Below are 22,375 nucleotides of genomic sequence, written 5' to 3' on the forward strand. Positions count from 1 at the left end.
CCACACCGACCTGCCCATACGGGTACGTATATATGAGCCCCACCGCATCGTCTGATATGACACCCAGGGGCGTCACAAGGGGTATGAAAGTGGGACTGAGTTACTGGGGCCCAAGGTGGTGGAGGGGCCCTAGTAACTTTAGCTATTGAAAAATAGCAGATATACAAGCTCACAGCGCGGCACCGAGTGCCGCGCTGCGAGCTTGTAGATCTGCTATTTTTGAAAAAGTCGTGAAAATGTGCGCAAATCTTTGAATATATGTATTTTTTAAGTGAACATTTGTAACTCAAATTTTGCTTCTGGGGGGTCCCTGGAACTAAATATTTTGAGATGGGGGGGGGGGGGTCCTTCACATGAAAAAGTTTGAGCATCACTGACATGGAAACATAGGTTTCTTGGCACACATTTTCACGATTTTTCAAAAATAGCAGATCTACAAGCTCGCAGCGCGGCCGGTACTCGGTGCCGCGCTGTGAGCTTGTATATCTGCTATTTTTCAATAGTTAACATTCATGGGGGGCCCTCAGTGAATCCTTGTACCCAGGGCCCAGAATTTGGTGTGACGCCCCTGATGACACCCACATAGGGTTGTGAATGGATCCTTTAGGATTTTTATGATTCCGGTTCCTTAACGAGTCCCTCTTAATGGTCCTGTCCCTTCACTGTTCCCATTTAGACCTGAGGCCGACTTAAATCCTGACATAAGTTTTCTGAAAAACATCAAATTTGTATTAAAAAATAACAAAAAATATATGTTGCTATATAGCCTACTGTGCATAGCAACAACAAACCCTGAAAATGGGTTCCCAGATTGAAAGCTATAGTTACGTACAGTTCCCGGTCTAAATGGGTTAACGATTTCTATAGGCGGTTCCAAATGGACCCTAAGAGATGCTTACTCTGAGAGTGAAACGTTTGAGAACCAACCGTATTGCAATTGCATAGCAGACGTGAAGTCAGTCAGTCCACATGCATTCTCGGACAGTGTGATGAAAAAAAAAAACATGTTCCAGAACACGGAATGCAGAAAATAGCCCATCTACAAGCTCTCAATGCAGATAGGCTGTTTTCTATGAAAATGTTGGTCAAACTAGCTTTACATTTAAGTGGTCAAAACTAGCTTTACATTTAGAAGCATTTTTCCATGAAACCCTAATGGTCTCGGATATTTCATAAAAGCAACAGCCTTAAGCCTCAGTCTGTGATTTATTCACCTGGTTGGCAGTACGTAGAGCAGCAGGGACAATATTACTAAACAAATATTAGCAAATAATTCATCATTTTACATGTTGTGTTAATTGTTTAGTAGGGCTGTAATCTAGCCCTGTTTTAGGGATTCGAACTTCGGGGGGGATTTTCCGAACGGACCATCGAACCTTCGATTTTTAATTAATTGAATAAAAACGAAACAATCGGACCATCGAACCATCGAACGTACTGTACCTTTAACCAGCTAAAACAGTGTAGGAAATGTGTTAAATGCCCTGTTTTATCCATTGAAAACGCGTTGATGCGTGACCGCATTAACACGTAGGCTAACACTTGGAAAGTTTAATCCAATCGGAGAAAATGTTGAGCTGTTGACCAGAAATCGCTTATAGATCCTTTAGGGGTTTGCAATGACATCCATCTTTGCTCATGCTTAGGAGAAAGGCTGTTTAATCTTTGGGTGCGTGGATGGGTGTTCGCTGTTCGGAGCACAAACAAGTCAGTCTCTGCCCAGCTCAGAGTGCTCTGTGATCAAGCGTGTGTCAGCGAGGCTGGTTCGTGGCCCCAACAGGAGCGGAATTGGAGCGGAGGACGGTCCTTGATCGCTCCATGCTGTTCTGGCGCATTTTATAACTACTTTAACGGTCACCACTGTTAGTGTTTACCGGTAGGCCTAACTTATTTAGTATTTGGCTATCTCTACTACTGTGTGATATTCTGAATAGGCCTATCACATTCTGATAATTATTTTTCGTGTAAAAAAAAAGAAAAAAAACCTGAACCCATTAATTTCGAATTTTCTTCAGTCATGAGATTTTATTTGTGCTTGTGTGTGTGTGTGTGTGTGTGTGTGTGTGTGTGTGTGTGTGTGTGTGTGTGTGTGTGTGATAACAGAATCAGTGGTGTGTGCACACACACACACACACACACACACACACACACACACACACACACACAGAGAGAGAGTTCGGTTAAACAGCTGAGCTGTCTGTGAAAGCCACTGGCAGGGGTCGGCAACATTTCTGACATGACGTGGCATGTATTTATTTTCTTGACAGTCAAGGTAGCACATGAACATTTTAATCATTTAATCAATTTGAATCATGATGCAAACCACATGCAAATAGAATATTTGACTGTCCACTAGAGGTCTTCACGGGTCCAATTTGAACTACCCGAACCCAAAAGGACCCGGGGGAAATGGACCCGGACCCATATGGCCCCGTCTATCATTTGGAATTTGAGAACCGTTACCCGATCAGCCCCGAGACGTGATGGATCCGATCCGAACGGCCCCGCCTGTTATTAGAAAAATTGGATCCGAAACCCGAGCAGAACGGGAGATCCGAGACCCGAACCTGTCGCCCCGAAATGAAAGAATGCCAACGTTATTATATTAAGAGTTGTATCAGACATATTTCTTACCTAACGTCGCCACGGTGCTGCTGTTGCTGTCAGCGGCGCTGTGCCTCTCGCCAAAAGATGATCTTTTCCCAGACCTGTAAGTCAATGCGGACAGTTTGTAAATACAAATAAATCCATGTTTTTATTCCTTCTTCTTTGGCTAGCCAATGCTAATGCTATCGTTTTCTGTCGCATGTGTTGTTCATTATATCTTTCTGCTTTGAGTGTCCATTTTGCTCTGCAGAGCATGACAACACGCAATGACAACTCCATTGTAAACCGTTAACCAAAACGTTACGTTAATATCTTTGATAATAATAACAATCCAACTGATACAGTCAGTGTTGTTGTGACTGAGTGAGTTATACTTCTCAGTTCTCACAACCAATGCAACAGATTATGCTGCATTTTTAGTGCCATCGTGTGGCGTTATCTATTTGGTGCAGTTGTTGCGTTCGCTTTCACTTCAATCTCGGCCTGTCTCGGCTCCACTCGGGTAACAGGAGATACCCGGGGAACCGGGGCAGACGGCCCCGGCCCCGGCCCGCCCCGCGGTAAAAGCTCGAAAACGGCCCCGTTACCCGGCTCGGGGCGGTTCGGATCGCGGGTAATTTCGGATCTCGGGCAGGTCCGAAGACCTCTACTGTCCACATTTACCGGTACAAAAGCTTTTTTTTGTCTTCTTATTGATTTTCACATCAGGACATAATATCACCCAGACTCCCTTTCCCAGTGTGCGTGACCTCAGAGGCACACTGCTGATATGACTGATATGCGCCTATACAGAGATCTCTGTATCGGCCAGTCCTTGTCCCTTTCATGCCCATATGGAGATGTCTGTATGTGTCAGTACCTTTTTGTGCCCATATATGGAGCTTGTCCGGCTGTTCAGTCATGCCAACATCACAGTAAAATCTTAGCTTTCTGCTTCTACGGACCGACAGCTTGGAATAAACTCCCACTACACCTAAGACAGGCAGCCTCTGTGGATAGCTTTAAAGCACAGCTCAAGACCTATTTCTTTACTCTTGCTTTTAGCTAAATTTTTAAATCCCTGTGCTGCCAATTGACGTCCGCACTGTTCTGAAATTGTTATTTCTCTGCTTAATTGTAATAATTTTAATTATTTCTTTTTATTCTGTATTTTTTTATTTTATTTTACTGTTTCTCTGTTAAGCACTTGTGCTTCATTTTCTGCTCTGTAAAGCGCTTTGAGCTGCATTTCATGTCATGAAAGGTGCTATACAAATAAAGTTTTATTAACATCACAGTAAAATCTTATAAGAAGGGAAAACCTCAAAATACGATGATCAGCCAAGGTAAACCTTCACAGCTGACCATGACAGCATAGCTACGGCTCTCTCTGTCACTCACAGAGAGCTCAAACGGTGATTGATTTCCACTAACACGAGACCTGCAGGAGAGATGGATTTCAGCAGCCTTCCTCGCGTTTGCGATGAGAACCGCCTGCGCTGGGATCTGAGCCCTGAACAGTTCCAGCAGATGTCTGACGAGCTCGTAGCTAAGACCAGGAAGGTGTACGATGCAGTGGGTTCCCTTGGCCTCGACAGTGTCACCTTTGACAACACCATGAAGGCCCTGGCCACCGTGGAAGCAGAGTACACTGTCCAGAAGAACATGTTGATCTTCCCCATGTCTGTGGCTCCCAGGCAGGCCGTGAGGACCGCCAGCACAGATGCATATAAGAAGCTGTCTGAGTTTGACGAGGACTTCAGCATGAGAAAAGACGTCTACCAGAGGATAGTAGCTCTGGGGATGAAGGTGGACGAAGACGGTCTTGCTACAGAGGATAAACGATACGTGGAGAGACTGCTCGGGGAAAGTATCAAAGAGATACAAGACAAGATGAAGCGCATGAAGGTGGATGCAGACAGTCTTACTACAGAGGCATACATAAAGACATATATGGAGACTAACATGGAGGCAAGAAGAAGAGGACTACATCTCCCCCAAAAGCAACAAAACAAGCTAAAATGCATTAATAACAAGTTAATAGGGTTACAATGTATTGGGGAAGGGAAGTCTTCCATCTTAGTGGAGTTGGTGGAGCTACGCGCTCAGAAGAGTGCTTTGCTGGGCTTCAAAACCTATGCTGACTTTGCCCTGCAGAAGAACATGGCTAAGTCTGCCAATACGGTCTCCATCTTCCTTGAGACGCTGGCCCTTAAGCTGAAGCCGCTAAACCTACACAATACAATACAGCATGCGATCCGTCCATGGCAGTTAAAGGAGTATTTTCCAGTGGAGGTTGTGACCCAGGGTTTGCTGGACATCTGCCAGGAGCTGCTGGGCCTGTCGTTCGGCCTGATACACGGCGCCCCCGCATGGCATCCTGATGTCACTCTGTACCGTGTCACCGACAGCTCCTCCGGGCAGATAATCGGACAGCTCTACCTGGACCTGTTCTCCAGAGAGGGAAAGGGCCATCCTTATAGGGAATTTTGCTACCCTCTGCAGCCCAGCTGTCTGCTGCCTGATGGGAGCAGACAGATGGCCGTTGCTGCCTTGGTGGCCAACTTTAACAGACCCTTCCCTCCTGCAGACCCTTCCCTCCTGCAGCATGGCGATGTAACGACGTACTTCCATGAGTTTGGTCATATTGTGCACTTACTCTGTGCTCAGACTGACTACGCAATTTTCAGTGCATTCAACGTGGAGTGGGACTTTATCGAGGCTCCATCTCAGATGTTGGAGAACTGGGCTTGGGAGAAGGAACCCCTCAAGAGAATATCCAAACATTACAAGACGGGAGCTTCGATTCCTGACGACCTGTTGGACAAACTCATCAAGTCTCGCTTCACAGTACAAAACCTGGATTATACGATATCCCGGGATAAATTTGACCAGACTCTTTACACCCAGCCTGATTTGTACAATTGTAAGATTTTAGGAGATCCTGCTTATCATGAGGTAATCAGGAACATGAATTACTATGATGCACACCGCTATCGCTACCTATGGGGTGAGGTGTTCTCCATGGACATGTTCTACAGCCGTTTCAAGCAGGAAGGAATCATGAACCCCAAGGTGGGTTTGGACTACAGAAACTGCATCCTGAAGCCTGGTGGTTCTAAGGACGCCGACGAGATGCTAATGAACTTCTTGGGTTGTGAACCCAATCAGGAAGCATTCCTCCAGAGCAGAATAATGGCTACAAAGGAGCTCACAGCAGCAAAAAAAAAAGAAAAAGATCTCAAAAAATAAAAACCTGATCCTCAGGGCTCTGCATCCTCTCTGACCTGTCCTGTGTGTCAGAGGGAATTCCACGCTCAAATTGGTCTTTTTAGTCATCTGCGCACCCGCCAAAAGCCTACAAATTGAGATGTGCCATGGTCTTCATCAACCCTGATGGACGAACAAGAAGAAGAGTCACTCACGTCCTCTCACACACAGACTGAACACAGCACAGTAGACACATGACTTTCTTGGAACAGTAGAAAGGCAACGCACGTTTAATCACATAACATAGGCAAAGCTAAAAAAGGAAGAAAAAAATCTAAAGAATCTAAATGCTGAGGGCTCAGCTGTCAGCAGTCGGTCCGGGGATGTCATCGACTACCATAGTTGATCGCCTCGACCACCAGTGATCTGATTTCGTCTTAGTAGTCTTTTGAATAACACACATTTAGTCTTCTGAAATTGTCTTATTGTCTTATTCTTAGGACTATATATCAAAAAGCTTGGTTTTTCTTAGTCTTAGTCAACAATATTAACACTGTTATTTAAAAAATAAAAAATTAAAACATTAGGGCTCTATTTTGATTGTCTTAAGTACCAGCTCTTATGACTTAACATAAAGGCCTGTCCATACTGTCTCCGACCACCAAACTTTTCGTCTGAAAGGTCCGGTTGAACTACAAAATGACGTCACTCGCATCTTCTGAAAAGCATTACCCCGAATTAAAGTTCGGAAAGCCGCACGTTGAAACGTCGGAACTCTCAGACGAAAAGTTTGGTGGTCAGAGACATTATGGACAGGCCTTTAAGTAAAGGCATAAGAGCTGGTACTTAAGACAATCAAAATACATAATTTTTAACGCCGTGGCAGTGGTTCCCAAAGTGGGGTCTGGACCATCACGAAAGAATTCGTGAGGGATATGTGGATTCCCATTCTCATTCAAATTAAATCATGTTACCTTCCAGCTGCCGTTCCTTCTATTCCTTTTCCACCAGAAAAGAACCGCTTCGGGTTCTTTCTCCCGCCTATGGGATGAACCAGGGGTGAGCTTTTCCACGAGAACCGAGTTGGTTCCGAACCGTAAAAGTTGGTTCACGGCCAGTTCGCAAGAACAAACCAAGGTTCCAAGAAAGTTGCCCTCCCATAGGCGAACCGCGGTGGAAAAGGCCCCAGTTCCAGGGTAGATGTGTTGCTCCAGAAGCTGCTGGGGCTGCAGCTTGTGGACCCCCAACCTCCTCAGCAGCTCTGGTACCTGCTGGCTCTCCAGTGGATCCACTCAGCTCAGCAGAGTGGGGTGCACCACACTCATGTCCTTGTACAGTCCAGACGGACGGAGTCAGCATGTGCCGTTTCACATACTAAACTGCGTCTTATTGGAGACATTTGTTGTGTGATTGTGATTAATTAATTAATACACATAGAGAATGCGAAAATAAAACTCGATCAACAGTTTAATTCTGCGTAAATTTTATGCTCATATATGGAGATCTCTGCAGACACAGTGCCGGTTCCGGAAAACCCTGATGTTAGACATCAGAATCCGAACCTTTCGTGCCTGTTCCGGAAAATCGCGTATCGGGTCGGGTCGACGCCGGGCACTGCACTACCTGCTGCGGCAAGGAACACGCGTGCCGAATTTGAAATAGGGAATGAATGCCCCACCCTTTAATGCAAACCCCATTATACCTGTTGTCATAGGACCCGTTTTGACCATCTGTTTGCCTGTGTCCACTTATGCCCATATATGGAGATCTCTGCAGACACAGTGCTGGTTCCGGAAAACTCTGATGTCAGACATCAGCTCCGCATACGGGCATCCATTTTATGCCCATACAGTACATGGAGATCTCTGTGAATGCCCTACCCTTTAATCCAAACCCCATTATACCTGTTGTCATAAGACCAGTTTTGACCATATGTTTGCCTGATATCTGTATCTGTCTGTCTGCATCCATTTTATGCCCATATATGGAGATCTCTGTATCTGTTTGTCTGTGTCCCTTTATTCCCATTATGGAGATGTCTGTATCTGTCTGTGCCTCCGACTGTGTTGCAGACACAGTGCCGGTTCCCCCTTTAATGCAAACCTCATTATACCTGTTGTCATATATGGACACAGGCCATATGTTTGCCTGTGTCCATTTAAGCCCATATATGAACATCAGAACACGTCATACTGATGACATTCAATACGTAACCATGGCATTTTTTGTTGACTCATGTGGCGTATGTGATGTCAGAGTCTTTTATGATGTGATGTCACAATGAGTCAGCGCTTGCGCCGGTTTCCTCAGAAACAGCCTGATGTCAACAATCATCTCCGCATACGGAGATTCCGTGCCGGTTCGGGAAAACCGCGCATCGGGTCGGGCCGAGGCCCGGCACTGCACTCCGCGGCGGGGAACGCGGGTGCCGAATCTGAAGCCGGTGGGACGAACGGTTCTCGAGATATGCGGTTTACAGACAGACAGACAGACTCACAGAGACTTCTCGCATTTATTGTAAGATTATGTTCAATGATGAACTGTGCTGGCGAACAAAATCTTCTCTCTGCCGGGATTCCCTGACAGTGTTGGGAATGGAGATGGAGTTTGTTGGAAACTTTAACGTCACACATCCATTCTGTGAAGTCTCAAAAAATATATATACACTGTATATGGTATCGTGAAATGAGTGTATCGTGACACCCCACTGGTGCCTTTCGCGTCCATTGCAGAGGTGAAAGTCGATTGTGATTCTAATCTGATGCTGTGTGTGTGTGTGTGTGTGTGTGTGTGTGTGTGTGTGTGTGTGTGTGTGTGTGTGTGTGTGTGTGTGTGTGTGTGTGTGTGTGTGTGTGTGTGTGTGTGTGTGTGTGTGTGTGTGTGTGTGTGTGTGTGTGTGTGTGTGTGTGTGTGTGTGTGTGTGTGTGTGTGTGTGTGCGCGCGCGCGTGCGTGTGTCGTGTCCAGGACTGGGGCAAGGCGGGGGACGTGCAGGCGTTGGGGGTGTGTTGGCACGTCCCCAGTCGGGAAGAAGAGGACTTTGTCTTTCAGCTGCTCGACCGCCTCCTGCGACCCGAACTCCAGCGAATCAAAGAGCACGTTTCCGGAGAACAGCCAATGAGCAGGTCAACTGATGTTTTTTTCTTTCTTTTTTCTTTTTTTTGTAACTGACAATTGGAATCTGATTGGGTGTGCACAATGTTATTATAACCAAACCATTTAAATTAATTAACCAATACTTAGTAAAATGGAGTTGGATCTGTACTTGGTCTGCTTTGGTTTCTGTCTACACCAGATCTCTTTGCCAAAAATGGGCGACCTACTGTCTATGTCACATTGCAACACATTGAAAGCTTGTAGATCGGCTATTTTTGGCAATTGTTCCCCCCCAGAATAGGGGCGCTATATGGTTCAAGTGGTTCATACTTTTCTCTCGCTCATGATGGACACTTGCAATTTTGGTAGTGTCCAAATTGTTATTGTAACCAAACCATGTACAGTCATTAACACATGCACGCACGCGCGCGCGCGCTCGCACACACACACACACACACACACACACACACACACACACACACACACACACACACACACACACACACACACAGGCACGCACACAGGCACGCACACACACACACATTGGTGTGAATTGACTGTGATATATGACTGGGTCCACAGGGAGGAGCTCTTGCAGAGTCTAGCCATAGTGCAGCACTGCCTTCTGGGAGCCGGGAGCATGCTGCCCCCTTTAAATGGACCACACGTACCTGACCTGTGAGTCACACACACACACACACACACACACACACACACACACACACACACACACACACACACACACACACACACACACACACACACACACACACTCAGTATGCAGTCTTCTCACATTCTGTGTTTGTTTCAGGGTTCCATCCATGGTGAACCTGGGAGAAATGAACCTCTACATCGGCATCGACTACGGTAAATACTAAACTTCCAAGCACACACACACACACACACACACACACACACACATGCACACACACACACACACACACACACATCCCGCACATACACACACGCATATGCATGCAGAGATGCACCCACACGCACACAAACAAACACAGTTGCGCGCGCACACACACACACACAAACACACGCACACACACACGCACGCACGCACGCACACACACGCACACACACACACACACACACACACACACACACACACACACACACACACATTGCTAGTGCTCATCCTGCATTCTGTCTCCATTGTGTGTGTGTGTGTGTGTGTGTGTGTGTGCGTGTGTGTGTGTGTGTGTGTGTGTGTGTGTGTGTGTGTGTCTGTGTGTGTGTGTGTGTGTGTGTGTGTGTGTGTGTGTGTGTGTGTGTGTGTGTGTGTGTGTGTGTGTGTGTGTGTGTGTGTGTGTGTGTGTGTGTGTGTGTGTGTGTGTGTCTCCTCCCCTCCAGATGATTCCAGGGAGAACTACAGAGCATCCATCTGCCAAACCATGAGACTGCTGCTACGTGAGTCTGTCCCAACCATCACACTTCTGACACCGCTCCTCTCAGCTCAGTGTGTGTGTGTGTGTGTGTGTGTGTGTGTGTGTGTGTGTGTGTGTGTGTGTGTGTGTGTGTGTGTGTGTGTGTGTGTGTGTGTGTGTGTGTGTGTGTGTGTGTGTGCGCACGCGCGTGCGTGTGTGTGTGTGTAGTCCCACTGTAGTGCACAAACATGTTTATATTCATACTGTATACTGTTGTCAAACGTCGGGCAGAAACCTTGCATCTCCATCAGTGAGGGAACAATAAGTCATAAAGCCATGCCAGGAGGCAGAGTGTGTGAATGGGGACCCCCCACCCGAAACCTAATGTGCAGTAACTGTAAATGTTTGGAAGAATCGGCGTGGCAGCCCTACAAATACAAAAAAGTACAAATAACATTTCCTAAATTCCATGCCACTATTTGAAAGGCATGATATACCGTAGGTATTCTACTGAATTGCATTTTATAGCGCTTTTCCATGTGCTCAAAGCACTTCACAATGTTAACAGTCAACGCCAGCATCCTCACTTCCCACATTCACACACCAGTGGTGGAAAGCTAACGCCGACCGATTCAATGGAGGCAATGTGGGGCTCAGTGTCTTGCCTTAAAGGACACATTGACATGAGGACAGGAGAAGCCAGGTCATTGGACGACCTGTTCTACCTCCTGAGCCACAGCCGCTCAATTTACTTTACTTTACTGTCACTTTCTGCAATAATGTTAAGTTAGTAAATTGAAGTTCAATTTACTAACTTAACATTATTACAGACAGTGACAGTAAAGTAACCTACCTGTTAATCTGGCTCCCAAACCCAGATGAAGGTAATGTAATTTTAGTGGTGTGGATTAATTGCAGTAACATCAGGATCATCTGGAGTCGAGTCGTTCAGTGTATCTTTTGTGCGGGGTTATAAATATTAAATCAATGAAAAGTACTAACAAGTGCTTGTGACTAAATGATAACGACATTGGATCCATCAGAACACAAGGAGTTTTCCTAAAAAAAGTAACAGTTTTGGACATACAAGGTTTCCACTCAACAACAAAGACCTATATAAATACTGTTACGCGAGTCTGTCCAAACCTTCACACTTCAAGTTCTGACGCTCCTCACAGCTCTCTCTCGCTCTCTCTTGTGTGTGTATGTGTGTGTGTGTGTGTGTGTGTGCATGCGTGTGTGTGCGTGCCTGCGTGTGTGTGTGCATGGGGCCTTTGTAGTGCATACAGACTCATGTTTATATGCATACTGTATATAAATGCTGTGTTGTTGTGCTTCTTTGACAATCAGATCACATTCTGGACCATTCAGAGGACGACACCAAGTCACTGTTTGTCATCATAAAGGTCTGTGTTTCTTTTCGCACCACACGCACACTCTCTCGGTGTGTATATGTGTGTGTGTGTGTGTCTGTTTGTCTGTAGAGCAGTACCCCCAGATTGATATGTAACAGGCCTATTTGGCCGCAGACCTGAAAAGAGTGTGTGCCCAAAAAGAAAAAGAAAACATTCTGAGAAATAGCTGCAGAACGTCCTGCTTACTGACATCTTCATCAATAATGACGTCAGAGATCCTCCTCATGACTGTCATGAATGTCATTGTGGTGGATTAATGTTGTTCGTCGGTTAATGAAGCACAAAATGGTGAATAATGACGTGTACATTTCTTTCCATCATTATGTTTTTAATAATTTGTGTAACAGAAAGTTGCCAGCGGCCCCAGACTTATCCACTTTTTTTTTTTTTACTATCGGCTCGCCTGGTCTTGTTTCCCTGTTTATTCTCTGTCCTCTGGATCCACATTGATCACTTCCCCAAATGTTCCGTCGATAAGAAATTACACACTCGGGCTCCCTGCAACACCGCTGCTTATATTAGATTAAAACACTTCAACCGCCATCAAAGAACCCACGTAACGCTAGAGTCAGTCATCTACCAGGGGTCACCAGAATGCAAGCCACAGGGGGAACGCGGGTACAGTTCCACCGTTCCAATTTTGTGCAGCCCCCCCCCCCCCCTCCCCCCGCAATCAATATTTGTGATTCATTGTGTCTGGCACACTGAGCAATTTTAGACCAAGTCCACCTGCAAAAAGGTAGCCGCAATTTCCTGAGAGAGAGATTGAAAAGAGGCATTGCTGCATCCTCTTTTAATACCCTTCTCTGTCCCTGTTTGGTTTGACTTTTGAATGGCTTTTTTGATTGATTGATTGATTGATTGATTGATTGATTGGTTGATTGGTTGATTGATTGATTGATTGATTGAATACTTCATTAACAAGTTTGTTTGTACATCTAGTACAGTAAAATGCTTTGCTAAAAAGGATATTACAAAAAGCCACGGGGGGCTAGTTTCCATTGTGGTCCGTCCATTGTAATACAAAGCTCCAGTAGAGGCAAAAGGCATATTCACAGAGAAAGGAGGGGGTTGGGGGGGGGGGGGGAGGGCGGGGGGGCAGAGGATGCTACAACCAAGGGGTGTTCTCACTAAGCCCAGTTGAATTGTGAGGTCAGCCACACAAACATGATTTGACTTGTCAGTCAGACCCTGTGTGCTCTGCACTTGCCCTCTTTAAGCAAGCTAAACAGCAAGACCTGCAATGTATTAAATGCTTTTATTTTCCCCCAAGAGATACAAGCGTATTGTTGTTGCTCTGGCTTGGTATTCCTGCCAAGTTACAGGGCATTAGCTTGTTGTCAACGAACGACAAACTCTGGCCCTTCCGTAGAGCACTGGGGCCTCTGTTGTTCCTAATATATGTAAACGACATGGCATCCGCTTGCGACTGCAACCTGTTCCTGTTGCAGGATGACTCAGCTCTCCTAGTCTCCAGCAAGGAACACTTGCAGGTTGAAAAGACACTCAACTCTGAACTAAGTAAGATCTGCACATGGTTTAATGGCAACAAATTATCAATTCACCATGGAAAAACTGAATCCATCCTCTTTGGATCAAATCATAACCTCAAAAAGGTCGATAACTTCACTAAAAAATCAAAGTGTCTCCTACTTAAGATGTATCCTTGAAGCTAATCTTTCCAGCGAAAAGATGACTTCAAAGGTAATAACTAAAATCAACCAACAAACTCGTTACCTACAGAGGATCGCCCCGACTTCAACTTCAACACACTGAAGACCATAGCTGGTGCAATAATTCAGCCCCTCTTTGACTACGGAGTCCACGTATGGTATCGTGACGCCCCACAAGCCCTGAAAACTAAGCTCCAAACAGCCCAAAACAAACTAATTAGGGTCCTGCTTAACCTTCCCTATCAGACTCACCTCACCGCTACTCATGGGGTGGCTCAGAGTAGATGACAGAGTACAGCAACTTGCAATGGGCCTGGAGTACAAGATACTCTACACCACTAAGATAACCATGTACCTGTCGAAATACTTTATAAACGTTATGGATGTCCACAATTACAACACCAGAGGCAGCGCAACAGATCACGTTCAACCCAGAGTCAACTCAAACAAAGGGTCAAACTCGTTCTTCTGCTATGCCACCAAAATGTAGAACGCCTTACCGAAGGCCTTAAAGCAGTGTGGTTCCCTAGCATCCTTTAAAATCGCCCTGAAAAACCACTTACAGGCGGCAGGCGTTCGCAACTGGCAATAACAAACCTAGCCCAGCCTTACCCTCCCCTGATCCTTCTTTGTATTTACCTACTGTATATTTTTATTGTTTCACTTTTTGAGAAACTCAAATTCCCCTTTCCATGCCATACAGAAGGCAAGCTCACCTGAACTTGAATGCAGTACCTTATGTTGAAAGAATTGCCCTCTGTGTGTAGAAATCCATGCCGTTATACACCACATCTGCAGTATTGACTTGATTATGCGTAGTTCAGTGTGGTTTCAAGCACCGAAATTAGACGAAATTTGCCTCTCTAACATTCTGTGCACGTTCCTGTTCTCGAGGTTTTATGGATCAGGGCCCACTGGAACATATCTAGAGTGTTCGTGGCCCACCGGTCAGATGGGTGGGCCGTGTTCATTTTCACAGTGTGTGTTTCACTGCGTTTCATTTATCAGTACCACAATGAAAATGTGTTTCTTCAAGGTTTTATCGTTTTTTCAATATTTATATATATCGTCGTTGTCGGGTGGAAACCTCCTATCTCCAAGTTTCAAATTTGTGCGTTCTTTCGCAAAGTAAAGCCCTGCTTCATCACACAAGGCCGTCACACAAAAGTAGTGAAAACAGCAGATCTACAAGCACTCAACGCCTCGCGGTGCAAGGCGTTGTGTGCTTGTAGATCGGCTGTTTTCACTAGTTTAAATCATTTTAAAATTATAAATGCTAAACGAACGGTTTTGGACATACAAGGTTTTCACCCGACAACGACGATATATTATTATTACAATCTTAGTGTTTTTTCCAAATTATTTTTGGGGGGCCGCTTGCATGTTGAGAACCACTGATCTATTCCATGCTCATCGTTGGAAAGCAGTTTGTTGAAACACCTTGAGCTGCTGCTGCACTGTACTGTACAGCTGCCTGCAATTCAAGCTGTTGTCAAAACAGAATGTACAGGAAAAGCGCCAGGCACTTGGTATTCATGGGAAAATTGCTTTCTAACTAGGCTAGAATGATTGCGCTCCAGCAGCAAAATGGATAACATAATATACTGTGAGTCACATACAACATGTCGATATGACTTCCCCACCACCCCATAAAATGCATATTTCCCAAGATCCTTTGCAAATATATATAGTAGGCCTATATGGAAATGGGGGCGGGGGGGGGAGAGACACGCATTTAATCACTATTATTGCATTAATAAAAGGCTTTATGTAACTCTTTCACAACTGTTCACCACTTACAGTAAGCCCTATAATTCAGGGGTCTTCAACGTTTTCAGGCCAAGGACCCCTTAGCTAAGAGAGAGATGAAGCAGGGACCCCCACAACCTTTTCACTCTGTACTTAGTGTGCTCTTTTTTCCCCTCGACACCAAACGTTTTTTGCCGAAAATAGCTGATCAACAAGCTTGAGCTTGTAGATCGGCTATTTTTGGCTAAAGTTCTCAGAATATGGACGCTATAGGCTTCAAGTGGTTAATAAACAAGGACAAAAAAGTTTCTATCACACAAAGATTTGGAGGACCCCCTGTAGTAAGTCTGAGGACCCCCTAGGGGTCCCGGACCCCCTGTTGAAGACCCCTGCTATAATTCATAACGAGTCACAAGCTTGTAGCAATATTCACAATTAATAAAGATTGTAAATAATAATTTTACTTTAGGATTTATGTGGTTAAAAGGTGTGATACATATGCACTAAATGCAATTATAAAAGCACTAACAGCAGGTTGCCGGTGGTTTGACACTGTGATCTATTAGTTTGCATGTAGACCACAAACTGTCCATCTACCATCCATGAGTCACGGTTTCCGTCTGTCTGTCTGTCTGTCTGTATGTCTGTCTGTTTGTCTGCCTGTCTGTCTGTCGCTGCATCTGTCTGTCATTCCGTCCGTACGTCCACTCACAGGTCATCAGTGACCTCATGTTTTTCCGAGGCACTCACCGAAAGGAGTTTGACAATCGGTGGAAGAGCTTCACGCTCGTCAAGAAGTCCATGGAGAACCGGGTGAGTTGAATTGTCCCATTTGTAATGGGTCGCGAGATTGCAGGTTTAACTCTGTAGAGTTTACAACATGTAACCAAATACATTTGTGCACTCACATAGTTACAAATGCATAGATTCACCAGTAAGACTCCCTAATCGGGAGATAAGCGACCGTTGGTCGCTTATCTCCACAAATAGGCCAAAAGTTTGTTTTACCAATTATCAAGACATACGGGCAGTTGACAGTTTGCCATGGTTACTCATTGAAGTTGAATCTCCATATATGGAGATAACCTACGCATCACACTAAGTCTGACCTCACCAGCCCATATTTGGGCATGAGCAACTTATGTCTCCATATATGGAGATATGATGACATCACACAGTCCTCAGCCGATGATGTGGCGTGATGTCATACAATACACAAACGAGCCCTACAGTATAAAGGGGCAGTTCTTGCCAGGAAAGAAGCATTTCTTCGACTCAGACCTTATCGCCAGGGTTGGCTTATAGCAGCTGTCGGTAGGACCATATATGGATTCTGTTAGTGTGGATCTCCTAACAGGGCATCATCTGGGATACAATCCCTTTTATGCCCATATATGGAGATCCCTAACAGAATCCCTTTCATGCCCATATATGGAGATCCCTAACAGAATCCCTTTTATGCCCATATATGGAGATCCCTAACAGCATCCCTTTTATGCCCATATATGGAGATCACTAACAGCTAACAGAATCCCTTTTATGCCCATATATGGAGATCCCTAACAGAATCCCTTTTATGCCCATATATGGAGATCCCTAACAGAATCCCTTTTATGCCCATATATGGAGATCCCTAACAGAATCCCTTTTATGCCCATATATGGAGATCCCTAACAGAATCCCTTTTATGCCCATATATGGAGATCCCTAACAGAATCCCTTGTATGCCCATATATGGAGATCCCTAACAGAATCCCTTTTATGCCCATATATGGAGATCCCTAACAGAATCCCTTTTATGCCCATATATTATGGAGAAATCCCTGCTCTGAGTATCTGACATCAGTGTGATGTCACCTGTTTATGCCCATATATGGAGATCCCTGCTCTGCGTATCTGGTTGCTATGGTAAACAGTTGGTTGCTAGGGTAAAAAAAACATGGTTGCTATGGTAAACAGTTGGTTGCTAGGGTAAACAGTTGGTTGCTAGGGTAAAACCATGGTTGCTAAGGTGGTTGCTAACGTACACTAACAGACCAGCAACAACAGACTGTTGCCACAGCAACGTACACAAAGGTTTGTGTACACATGTGGTGTGATGTCATACTGATGCGGAGATATGAGCAGGGCAAAGGTGTGACGTGTGACCGACGGACGGACGGACGGACGGACGGACGGACGGACGGACGGACGGACGGACGGACGGCCGGTGGAGGTTTTCATAGTAAACTGCTCCCTGACGGTCGCAATTATCTATTAATATACTGTATGAATATAGTTTTAATATGAATTCCCCTCCTTTTTGCAGCTTCATGGGAATAAACGCCACATTCGAGCGCTGCTCATCGACAGGGTGTTGCTGCAGCATGAGGTTGGTACCACTACGCAGCACTAATGTTAACACTACACAACAGTGTGAACATTGTATTAATATACTGTCAGATAAGGTAAAATGTACAATTTAGGCATTTAGCAGACGCTCTTACTGTAATCTAGACTTACAATAAGCAAGGTAATAAAGCAATACATCAACATCAATACATCAATATAAATTCTCCTTTGTTCCACTGTCAATCAAAGCACTCAATAACAGATAATTAATCACTGGGGGGAACAGTGGAAACACCTATATGCTGGGAGAGTGCAATACTGTGATACTGGACTGGAGGCTCTTGATATATTTGCACACTGGGGTGTTCATGATAAGTGCTTTATGAATTTTAGGTATATGTATACCGGTATATGTATTTTTTGTATGACGCTGTTTCTTTCTTATTGCCCAAGACAAATTTCTCCTCTGAGACAATAAAGGCTCATTCAATTCAATTCAATGCATAGAAAAAACATAGGTAGACCAAGCACCTATTCAGTAAAAAACGTTATATTAAAAACAGAAGAAAAGAAAAAAAGAAATGCTACCTAACTATGGGCTAAGGTGGAGTCTGAAGAGGTGAGTCCTCAGACCACGGCAGAAGCTGGGGAGTGACAGGGAGTTTATTCCACAGTTTGGGGACCAGGAGGGGAAGAGTCTAGGACTATTTTTTGTCTTTAAAACCTTGAGAATACAATAAAATGACCCGCACACCGTCTGCAATTGCACACAATAGGAACACTTTTATTGAAGCAACGTCTCGTGCCTGAAGAAGAATGCCTTCAGGCATGCCTCATTGCATGCCTGAAGTAGGTCTTTGTGACCAAGACAATGCTTAAAAACACATCCATCGGAATCTTAAAGCATGCTGCAAATTGAGCCGAGTAGACAGGGTGTAATGTTGGCCCTACTGATGGGGTCAGACAGGCTGGTAATGGCCTCTGTGATCAAAGCCTAGCTGAGGACAGATGAGCTGAAGTCCAGCCTCACCCCATGAACCAGTGGCTAGTGCAGGAAGCCTCCATGTTTTTAACTACCTTCAACCTGGGGTTTCCATATAAATAAAAGCTGATCTACAAGCTTGCAACACTTCTCATCATGATTCATTGTGTGAACTTGTAGATTGGCTATTTTTCACTATTCGTCCTCACTGTATGACACGGTTTATAGGGCTTAAACCGTATATCGTTCATTGACTGGAGTTCCACAATACCAGTTCAGTGCTTAGTCCTTGAGTTGTGAACACTGTTTGGCTTGAAACCTTTTTGAAAAAAGTTTTTGTCTAACTGTGATCTTTTGGGATTTTGTGATTAAAACATTTAATTAAAACCTTGTTTCTGCACCTGGGTTATCACTCTTACTGAGAATATTTTGGGGTATTTTTACCTCAGCCTGTCAGTGCTGAGGACAGGGTTTTTTCCCCTGGTCTGATAACAATAATAATTTTAGTTTTTGTTTTTTATGTGATGATGATGATGATGATGACTTGGTGTTTTTCATTAGATGAGGAAGCTGGTGGTTGAAGGCAGTGAATATAAGGTGGTCCATCAGGCCCTGCTCTGTGATCTGCTGCTGCTGTCTACCAGCACCTACAGTCAGGTACACACACACACACACACACACACACACACACACACTGCTCCGTGATCTGCTGCTGCTGTCTACCAGCACCTACAGTCAGGTTCACACGCACTCACACAATCGTTCATTCGTTCATTTATTGCTAAACAAAAATATGAACAAACTAAAAAACCTGAAGTTATGTCTATATCATGAACAGTACCAGCTGCTACGCTCAGGCACCATATCGTCGTATAGTCGGGTGGAAACCTTGTATGTCCAAAATCGTTCGTTTGCATGTACGGTATAATTTAGAATAGTGAAAATAGCCGATCTACAAGCACACAACGCCTCGCACCGCGAGGCGTTGTGTGCTTGTAGATCGGCTATTTTCACTCGTTTTGTGCAACAGTCTTATATGATGAGGCAGGGCTTTTATTTTCGATAAAAACATGCAAATTTAAAACTTGGAGATAGGAGGTTTCTGCCCGACAGTGAAGATATCTAAACCCTCATATATATACATACATACTGTACAGATGCATACAGTATGCCGTGTATAGATATGTACGTAGATACCTGTGTTTTTTTATTCTTTCTTTTCCCCCTTCCCCCTCCTCCTCCCCCATCTCTTCTCTTTTCATTCTCTTTCTTGAAACAACAAAAGAACCATGGAGCTTGTTGCTCAGAAACTTGAATTTCCCCCCCACTGTTTTTACACCTGTAAACCTGTGATGTGACAGTAACCCATCAAGCCCAGGAAAGCATGTGTGTCATTTTAGATCTTTCAGCTAAAAAATAAGCATTATTTCATACTTTGGCTATCCAAAAACAGGATTGAGAAGACATTTGTAGAATGGGCCTCCGGTAAGGATGGGATGATATGAAAATGTCATGATTATTGTGACAAAAATAATAGGGATTTACGATAATATCGCACATTTTGCTTAAAATGACTTGAACCCCAGCATATTCTGGAGCGGAATATTTGTAAAAAATAACAGATCTACAAGCTCGCGACGTGTTGAGAGCTTGTAGATCGGCTATTCTTGGCAACGAGATTTGGTAGAGATTGAAGAATTTAAAAAAAAGACTGTATCAAGTACGTTCGCTACAGGTCCGCTTTACCAATTATAGAGGGTTTAAGTGGTACTGGATAATATGCAGCTCAGAAGAGGTGAATCAATCCCAGTGTATGAGGACGGTTTGACAATATATACGATTATTGTGTTTTCTGTCGCGATAAACGATGATAGCGATTATCGTCCCATTCCTAGCCTCAGGTGTGGATGTGATAAAGATGAGTGTGATGTGTGTGTGTGTGTGTGTGTGTGTGTGTGTGTGTGTGTGTGTGTGTGTGTGTGTGTGTAGGTGCGCGGCAGGGCGCAGGCTGAGCTGATGACAGCGTTGGGGCTGTACAGCTTCTCCTACCGAGACCTGACTCCCAGGGTGCTCCAACTGCTCTCCCCGGAGCACACCACTGGAACCCAGCAGCAGATCAAGGTACGGAGCACGCACACACACACACGCACGCACGCACGCACGCACGCACGCACGCACGCACGCACACACACACACACACACACACACACACACACACACACACACACACACACACACACACGCACGCATATTGATATCAAAGCTGGATTTACAGAAATAATATGGCCTCGACTCTTTCACTCCATATCTTATTTGTAGTGTTATGTTCTTCAAAAGGTGGGTTATCATTGATTCATTGCATCATCTACGTTTATTTTTTATTATTTGGATTATTATTTTATTTTTTTAAGCAATACATTGTAGTCAACTAAAAGGGGTACTTGGATTCAGAAATGATGGAAAGGGGGTATAGAAGCCAAAAAATTATCACTGCTCTAATCTATAGGTACTTGTAAAAAATCTGGTTTAATTGTTAATACATAGATTCATTGCAGAATTTAATTTAAACCTGCATTTTGGTCTAAATCAGTAGTTCTTAAACTTTAAAATGTCAAGGTCTCCACTTAACTCTGTATACTGTCAGAGTTACATATTTGTAAAGTTCAATTTAGACCTCCCAAAAGGAACCCTGAGAGTCTCGTGATATAGCTTGGAAAAATATTGTGATATTGTATTTTTCCATATCGCCCACCCCTAAGTGCAATGAAATGCAATCCGTCCGACACACAGTCACCATAATATGAGTCACGGTTTATTCAGTTTAGTTTAGATTTCACAGGTCCAGGTGCCTTTACCTTAAGGGATTGAGTGAGTAATTACTCTCTCTCTCGCTCTCTCTCCCCTCCAGGGTGCTCTGTACTGCCTGCTGGGTGTGTACGGTGGGGTGTGTCTGGCCAGTACGAGGGACTGGGACTGTGTGGGCGAGGTGTGGCCCGCGCTGGTGCGCTGCGGCCTGTCGCCCTCCATGGACCTGGAGAAGCCCTCCATCGGTCGGCTGCTCGACGAACTCTTGGACAAGATCCACCGCCAGCACGACACCATCGGCATCTACCTGACGGTGAGCGTCACGTACACACGCAAACACACACAGTCAGTGGTGGGAAATGTACTCTGTTATAAGTATTGGTATCATCAAAATGTACTTAAAGGGCTAAAAGTAGAACGTACTCATTAATATGCAGGATGTCCCCTTTCACACATTTTCAAATGTGTAACATTTATAAAAAATCTTTTGAAAATAGCAGAGCTGCAAGCTCACAATGTGTCGCATCGCGGCGCATTGTGAGCTTGTTTATCAGATATTTTTAAATGGCCTGATATAGGGCTGAAGTGGGAATGTTTGTTTTGTAATTATAATAAAAATCTATAAAGTACGGTAACTCGTAATTAAGTTTACTATGAAATGAACCTCACTACAAATAATTGTAGTGGAGTAAAAAGTACAGTATTTGCCTCTGAGATTTAGTGGAGTATAAGTAAAAGTACTGAACATTGGAAATACTCCAGTAAAGTAAAAGTACTACAAAATTGTACATAAGTACAGTAGTTAAAAAAATAAATGTAAATATAGTAGTTACTTTACACCACTGCACACAGTACATGGCGTCCAAAATGTGTTCGATGCGACCACTGTTTGTTGAACCTCGCACTTGCAGGTGTCCGAGAGCTGCGCCCAGATAGCTAATGAAATGGCAGCGTCTCTAAACCCCGCCCCCTGTCTGGAGCCTCCCACCATAGAGGAAGTTAAAGAGAGCATTCAGCGTCAGCGAATAAGGAACCTCGTTGCTGCCAGGTAGCCACTAGTGGTAGAAGTAATGATAATTAGTAGTAGTGGTGGTAGTATTACTATTAGTGACAATAGTAGAGAATATACAATTATGAAGATAATAATAAGACTTGAT

At 44.4% G+C, this 22,375-nt stretch overlaps 2 protein-coding genes across 2 annotated transcripts in view; both read left to right on the forward strand.

The window, feature by feature from the left end:
- psme4b (proteasome activator subunit 4b) overlaps positions 1–22,375 on the forward strand; it is a gene marked incomplete at both ends in the record, with an annotated part of 85,824 nt that overhangs the window by 39,352 nt on the left and 24,097 nt on the right. Inside the window, 12 exons of the mRNA XM_080747308.1 lie at positions 1–22; positions 8,762–8,919; positions 9,473–9,568; positions 9,702–9,757; positions 10,250–10,306; positions 11,614–11,669; positions 15,815–15,913; positions 17,409–17,471; positions 18,975–19,070; positions 20,403–20,534; positions 21,322–21,531; positions 22,130–22,266. The exon at positions 1–22 is cut by the window's left edge and continues 182 nt beyond it. Coding sequence (XP_080603434.1) covers positions 1–22; positions 8,762–8,919; positions 9,473–9,568; positions 9,702–9,757; positions 10,250–10,306; positions 11,614–11,669; positions 15,815–15,913; positions 17,409–17,471; positions 18,975–19,070; positions 20,403–20,534; positions 21,322–21,531; positions 22,130–22,266 — 1,182 coding nt within the window. The remainder of the gene's footprint in view (positions 23–8,761; positions 8,920–9,472; positions 9,569–9,701; positions 9,758–10,249; positions 10,307–11,613; positions 11,670–15,814; positions 15,914–17,408; positions 17,472–18,974; positions 19,071–20,402; positions 20,535–21,321; positions 21,532–22,129; positions 22,267–22,375) is intronic.
- LOC308303764 (thimet oligopeptidase-like) lies at positions 4,039–5,838 on the forward strand (the record flags this gene model as incomplete). Its single annotated transcript, XM_080748259.1, has 1 exon — positions 4,039–5,838. The coding sequence occupies one exon, from the start codon at positions 4,039–4,041 to the stop codon at positions 5,836–5,838; it is 1,800 nt and encodes a 599-aa protein (XP_080604385.1).

Source organism: Nannobrachium achirus (genome assembly GCF_963921795.1).
Source record: "Nannobrachium achirus genome assembly, chromosome: 18".
NCBI classification, from domain to species: domain Eukaryota; kingdom Metazoa; phylum Chordata; class Actinopteri; order Myctophiformes; family Myctophidae; genus Nannobrachium; species Nannobrachium achirus.